The sequence below is a fragment of the Nanorana parkeri genome, unplaced genomic scaffold, assembly GCF_000935625.1.
Source record: "Nanorana parkeri isolate BGI_ZX_2015 unplaced genomic scaffold, ASM93562v1 scaffold3836, whole genome shotgun sequence".
NCBI classification, from domain to species: Eukaryota; Metazoa; Chordata; class Amphibia; order Anura; family Dicroglossidae; genus Nanorana; species Nanorana parkeri.
The window spans coordinates 923-8,167 of record NW_017310104.1 but is presented as its reverse complement, the minus strand read 5'-3'; the positions used below and the strand labels follow the sequence as shown (position 1 = coordinate 8,167).

The 7,245-nt window shown below is 50.9% G+C and overlaps 1 protein-coding gene across 1 annotated transcript in view; it reads right to left on the bottom strand.

Annotated features, from left to right (window-relative positions):
- LOC108803532 (isoleucine--tRNA ligase, cytoplasmic-like) overlaps positions 1–6,963 on the bottom strand; it is a gene marked incomplete at its 3' end in the record, with an annotated part of 26,228 nt that extends 19,265 nt beyond the window's left edge. The window contains 4 exon segments of the mRNA XM_018575366.1: positions 459–554; positions 556–657; positions 6,648–6,746; positions 6,824–6,963. Coding sequence (XP_018430868.1) covers positions 459–554; positions 556–657; positions 6,648–6,746; positions 6,824–6,963 — 437 coding nt within the window.
- Between the last annotated feature and the right edge of the window lie 282 nt (positions 6,964–7,245).

The window sequence follows — 7,245 nt, the reverse complement described above, 5'->3', positions numbered from 1 at the left end:
CACACCTGGGAAGGGATCTCAGAGCCGGAGTGCCCACACCTGGGAAGGGATCTCAGAGCCGGAGTGCCCACACCTGGGAAGGGATCTCAGAGCCGGAGTCCTCACACCTGGGAAGGGATCTCAGAGCCGGAGTGCCCACACCTGGGAAAGGGATCTCAAAGCCGGAGTGCCCACACCTGGGAAGGGGATCTCAGAGCCGGAGTGCCCACACCTGGGAAGGGATCTCAGAGCCGGAGTGCCCACACCTGGGAAAGGGATCTCAGAGCCGGAGTGCCCACACCTGGGAAAGGGATCTCAGAGCCGGAGTGCCCACACCTGGGAAAGGGATCTCAGAGCCGGAGTGCTCACACCTGGGAAAGGGATCTCAGAGCCGGAGTCCTCACACCGGTTTCTTTCCTCTGATCAGTAGGGATCTGTCACATACAAGTGATGGAACATTAGCAGCCGATAGAACTCACCTTTCCCGGTGCAAATCTGTCACTTTTATTCCAGTCAGCTCTTCCAACTCTGCCAGCGAGCCCACACACACCACCTGCAAGACACGGGGCGCCATGACTTGGAATGGGGGTGCCCCAGTAGCGGTTCCTGGATATGGCCCAGTCGCGGGCATCCTTCAGCCAATTCCCAAATCTCTTCTCTCGTACAAACTCGGGGACCCTGACAAACAGAACATTTGTAATAACTGTACAATCATCTGCTCCCATGGGGCCCCCACACCCCAGATACTACGAGGATCACAGACACCCCACACCCCAGATACTACCGTGTTTCCCCTGGGTGGTGTAACCCTAACCCTATAAATAAATACGACATTTTATGCTGTTTAAATAGATTGGAGTAAGATACCGGCGGTGACTGAGGAGGTCGTGTCGGCTCAGATTTGGAACACGCAATGCCAGATCCCTTATTAATGCGGCTCGCATGTTAGTTCCCAGACATTGAAGGAATGGAAAGACAACGAGGACTACATCCACAAAATGCATTCTAAACATGGAAGACGTACACAATTCTACGGGGTATACGGGGCACTAGAGATACGGCTTCCTCCTCCTCCGTGGGCATTTCTTTGTGATACTTCTTCTCTTTTCCTTCCTCTCTTCCCCTTTGCGTGTTGCAGTGTGAGGAAGCGAGGGGAGCCGGGGGACCCTACCAGGGGAAAACTCCACTCAGACAGCAGCCTGAAGGACCTTCCAGCTGAAACTAGCATCAGAGGCCCGAACATTCACCTGGTAAAACTTAGTAAATGTGTGAACAGAAGACCAGGTGACCACATGACAGTCTTACCAATCGGAAGAGCAGAGGCCTGATGCCAAAGGGCCCAAGAGGCACGGACAGATTTTGTAGAGTGCTCCTTAGGGCATACACAATGACCCGTCTAATCCACTGAGAAATGGTGGAAGGAGAGGCAGTGATCCTCATGTGAGGTCCCTAATTAAGAGGGTGGCCTGAACCACATGTAAGCAGCGGAAGGAAACCTCCCTAGGATGTTTTGGAGCAGGACAATGTCTTGATTGAGGTGAAACAAGGACATAACCGTATGTAAAAAAGAATCACTAGGCCCAAGAACAGCCTTATCCTAGCAAAGCACAAGCAGCAGTTCCCTGAAGGTGCCGCCAACCCTGAAACCCTTCTAGTGGAGGTGATAAGAGACAAGACCACCTTGCACATGGGATCCAAGGTCTGCGATCAGAGGGAGCTCCCTGTAAAGATGAAAGCACTAGATTGAGATCCCGCAGGCGAGCCAGAGAAGTGACTACCAGAACAAAGGTCTTTATCGAGGAATGATAGGCCAGCAGCCACAGAAAAAGGAGGGCCAAGGCCGCAATGTTTCCATTGAGAGTGTTTAGGGACAAATATTGATCCAGCCCCGATTGGCGCGAGGACAGAACCCATCGCATGGAGTACTTCCAACTAAGAAATGTCCGTTGTCTGCACCGGCCAGAGTAAGCCCACCAGGTGCGGTGGTACACCTTAGGAGAGAAGGACTTTCTGGCATGCAAGAGTGTAGGAATGACCAAGTTAGACAGACCTCTATCCCTAAGAAACTGGCCTTCAACAGCCGAGCCAATCAAAGCCAGGGACCAAAACGTAGGATGGCATACCAGACCCTGAGACAGCAGTTCCGGCTGGTCTGGAAGTGGCCACAAGGAGTCTGTTAGTAGCCAAAGGATGTCCACATACCAGATTTTTCTGGCCCAGTTCTGGTGCTCTTACCACCAGTACACTGCTTGTTAAAGTTGTCCAAATCCTCTACAAAGACACCTTCTTCCACAAAGCCGATCCTTCCTAGGGACTTCTTACAAGCCGCCAAAGACCAGTACTTGAACCGTAGGAGCCTGCACATCTGGACTGAAAAAAGACCCAAGACTTAAAAGCTGACATAAGGGGCCAGCTGTCCTTAAATGCCGGAACATCCACCACCAGTGCCGCCGGGGGCTTGTTAGGACACAAGATGGCAGTATCCACCTCCAGTGCCGCCCGGTTACCTAGAAATCACTTCAGAGGAGCAAATAACTGCCAAGGATGTGGCCAATACACAGAGCACTTCCTTTACAAGGGAATGTCTTAACGGGTCACTTTTGTCTCACCCTAACCCTATACTGGTGACCGCGGGGGGAGCCGGTACAGGTGGGTCAAAGGCTAGACACTCTCACTCCTCATCAATGAGCACTGACATGATGTCACACATTTTTGATGACACCATCACCAAAGGCCACTCCTCCAGTAAGGAAACATGAGAGTTGGAGAAGGCATGTCCTCCTCAAGTACAAGGGGCAGTAGCCAAAGCTGTGTCTATTAGTGATCGGAAGAGGAAAGAGAAGGTGGACTGCGATTATGCCCTCTGCGGCCCTACGCCTCAGACTCTCATAGTTTAGAGTTAGGACCGCACTATAAGAGGTGCCTTGGCGCGGCAGTGCGGCTTACACATCCTCTGCAGAAGCCGTGTATCCAAACCTCTGTCATTGTCCTTAGCGGTGAGACAAGTTGTTTTACATGCTGGTTTGTGAGTGCGCCATGACGCCTTTCTACTGTTCTACTGTTCAAAGCCCATTTCGTGTGCACCGCGCTGTACAACTGGTAACAAATTGTTGAGTGCGTTTGTCGTTTGTTTTGCTTTACCGATTTGGTGCAGCGACGCATGGGGTTTCTCAGCTGCCAATGGGATGTGCGGGATCCCTTGTGTGTTTCTGTACCTTTTAAGGAGGCGGGGCTTCCTCCTGACAGGCCTGCACCCAATTTGATATCTTCTGCCCCATGTGCTCCAAGATGGAGACTCTCATAGTTTAGAGTTAGGACCGCACTATAAGAGGTGCCTTGGCGCGGCAGTGCGGCTTACACATCCTCTGCAGAAGCCGTGTATCCAAACCTCTGTCATTGTCCTTAGTGGTGAGACAAGTTGTTTTACATGCTGGTTTGTGAGTGTGCCATGACGCCTTTCTACTGTTCTACGCCTCAATCATGACCAAAATCTTCCTGGCTAAAGCAGGGACAATGTGACACCCCCTAATGGGGCAATAGAGCAGTGAGCCTAAAGGAGGGCTAACAGACAGACTGCCTTGAGCAGAGTCTGTGGGGGAAACCCTTGGCAACCCCCCATGCCATTGGTAGCTATGGAGCTGGCTATCCTTTTACCCCCCAAGACCCTTCGCATTTTGATTCCACCATAGTGAGGGGCCCTGTAAGGGTAATCACAGACCAGAATCTAAAGAGTTAATGAGGAGTCCCCCAGAGTGTTTACCACCAGACAACTTTCCTGCTAAGAAGTCCCAACACCAATGAAGCCTTCCAGCCAGAGTACAAAGATGACCGCTGGCCCACACGGCCGTGCTAATTGCAGCATGTACACCTCCGGGAGTAGCAAGATGGCCACCACGCTACTGCGCAAGCGTGCCCAGCTGAGGTGGTGCAACTGCCAGCACATCCATAGACTGGCCTGTGGACCCAAAATAACGGCCGCAACATGCGGCCAATGCAGAGCGCGGGGGCCCCAGAAGACTGCAAGGAACACCTAGAGGAGTACAGGGGGACATGGACAGAGACTCACCTGCTGGCAGCGTCTATCCAAACAAGCCATGCAGTTGTTGTCATGGCCGGACACAACAGGGACTGGCTTGAAGCATCGCAGGAAAAGGAGGTCCACTCAGCAGAGAGGAGACGTCACCTAAGAACACTAGCAAAAGCTGGGGGTCTATGGGGAGGGGGAGGGGTTATATAACGTTCTTCACAACGCTGCTCATCCAATCGCCTAATGATACCGGCATATTACCCAATCGTCTCTAAATCTGCCTGTGTCCTGTACCATCAAGAAAATAGTCCCCTACTATATCTGCGAGGGGTACAATGCAGAGATGGTGGTATTTAGACCCCCCCTCCCCCCCCAAAGATCAAAGCTGATGATTGGGCGAGAACACTTAAAATCTATGGCTCTGAAGATGGGAAACTCAAAATAAAGACATGCAAACAAGTCACACACCAACATATTACACACGTGTAACCCTCTGTGATCTGCACGTCATTGCTGTTCCACAAATACAGAATGTGACACGCACGCGCACATATACACGCGCACATATATGAGGGGCGCTGAGTGAAGTGGATGTACAAAGAGAGATAAGTGGGTTACGAGTGCAGCCGGAGGCTCCTGAACCTCTATTAATAAGTTCTCATTCCCTCCAGATAGCGGAGATGAAACGCGTTGGCCTCTTTTCTGGGCGCCGGGGAGGCCGACACTCTCCGCTAATGAGATTCATTAATTCAATTCCCTAACTTGCTCCAGGACAATGCAGGTGACACATAGGAGACAGGAACTGACAACGCTGATGAGAGATCCGGAGAATTAGGAGACTTATAAATAGGAAATCTAGAACAGAGCAGAAGAGGTCTCTAAGACTCGCTGATAGTGTGTTCTGAAATACTTACACTGGCAGAGCATTCACTTCCTGCTTTGAAAGGGCAAAATGACTTCAGTTTGCAGACGCAATGCATCCTGGGATTGCCTTGCCATCAGCAGAGCATTGCTGGGAAATCTCATCTGTAATCTCACCAGATCTCCCCTGAGATGATGTGCATGGTCACATGTCCTAGTCACATGTGCCAGTAATCCAGGAAGTAAAAGGAGAGCTATAATCTGCCCTTAGTAAACATGGCCGCCGTGAGAAGACTGGGGAAGAAAAGACAAACAAGGAATGCAAGGCCGGCAATGATCTATCTGTATGTGATTGTAAAGTGCCATCACTGAACATTTCCACAGGTGTCTTTGTTGTTAAAGATCGGGGTACAGGTCAGGGTACAGGTCGGGGTAGAGGTCGGGGTAAAGGTCGGCTATAAGGGCAACAACGATCATTTCTTTCTCTGTGTCCCAGCCGGGAGGAGAGCAACTGTCACAGGAGGCCGAGCGGTGCGGGGGAGGAGTCAGCTGTCACATGAGGCCGAGCGGTGAGGGGGGAGGAGTCAGCTGTCACATGAGGCCGAGCGGTGCGGGGGAGGAGAAGGCTGTCACATGAGGCCGAGCGGTGAGGGGGGAGGAGAGCGAGGTGAGCAGCCGGCGTCTCTCCTCCCGCACCGCTCTGCCTCCTGTGACAGATCAGGAGAGCGGTGTGGGGTGGAGACAGCTGTCACAGGAGGCGGTGCAGGGGAGGAGTCAGCTGTCACATGAGGCCGAGCTCTCCTCCCCACACCGCTCGCTCAGCCTCCTGTGACAGCGCGTCAGGATGGAGAGGGGTGATCGGAGATCGCCGAGTGTTTGTAAATAATTGAAGAAAATGGTTACTATATCCTCAATTATGAATGAATGGGAAGTGATCTACATCAGGTGTGTACATGGCAAACATACTATCTCCACAAGTTATGAATGGACAGGAACACTCAATATAGGGGCTTCCTGTTCATTCATAACTGGGGCTGCAGAAAAAGAGACTTAGGACTCTGTCTCTGTGTTTTCAATCTCTTTTTCTATTTTAAAAGGGAAATATGAGGGGTCTGTGTAGAACCCCAATATTCCCCCAGAGACCCAACAGTTAAAAAAAAAAATGTAATAAAAGTAAATAAATATAAAAAATGAAAGTTTATACAAAATAAAATATTAAAACAATTTTGAAAAGGTTAGAAAAAAAAAACATTTTAGTTTCGATTCGGTTTTGAAATCTTCATTTTGGTGCACCTCACTTTACATGCACACCCTCTGAGGGGAGATCTCCCAGCAACGCTCTGCTGATGTCACCTTCCCAGGATGCAACGCTGGGGCATTATTACATCATTTGTGCCAGAAGAGGACCAGGAAGTAGATTGAAGTGAGATGATTTCATGTCAGCGTGCAGAGCTGCATTCTGATGGGGTGACGGTTCAGTGTAATGATGATACTCGCGGGGGGCACCAGGGGGACACAAGGGGGGGCACAAGGGGGACACAAGGGGGGGCACCAGGGGGGCACAAGGGGGGGGACAAGGGGGACACATACGCTTGTACTGTAAGAGGAAAGTCATTCCAGGAGATACAAAAGTGAAATAAAACATTCCAGAACATACCTCGGTGCTGGAACCCTCCTCATGACCCGGACGGACTGTACACGGCACTGTTGGCTCGCACAGGTCACACATTGGGGACATTGCATATTTATAGTACACACCATGAAGACGGAATCCTCTTACCAGTAACACTGACTGTTGTTTTTCAGGAGCTTGTCCACCATGTGCTCCACCCGAACAAACCAGCTGGGAACGGCTTTATAGATGAGGGGGGTGTCTGACCTGAGGACAGAATGGAGGAGTGAGGTCACAGGTCACCATACACAGCCGGGGAACGTTCTGCCCACACAGGTCCTCACCTCCAGCAGAAGGGGTAGTTGTGTTTGTAGGTGGTGCAGTGCACCAAGCGGCCGCGTTCCTTCAGAAGCTTTATAATGTTTTTATCGGCATCCTGAAAATACACAAAATCATCAGAACGGCCGAACGGATCCCATTTCATTGTCCACACCCTGCAGCACGGGGCCTACAATGTGACCGGTGCATTCAGGAAGTATTCAGACCCCCTTCACATGTTGCAGCCTGATACTGATCGGCACTCAGTACCCCATAATGACACAAATGTCTGATAATGGAAACACTGAAATCTCACATTGGCATTCAGAAGCTTTGCGGCAACATTTGACATTTAGCTCAGGCCTGACCTGATCCCTATTGAACATCTCTGGAGAGACCTGAAAATGGCCGACGGTCCCCATCCAACGTGACCGGAAATCCCCCAATC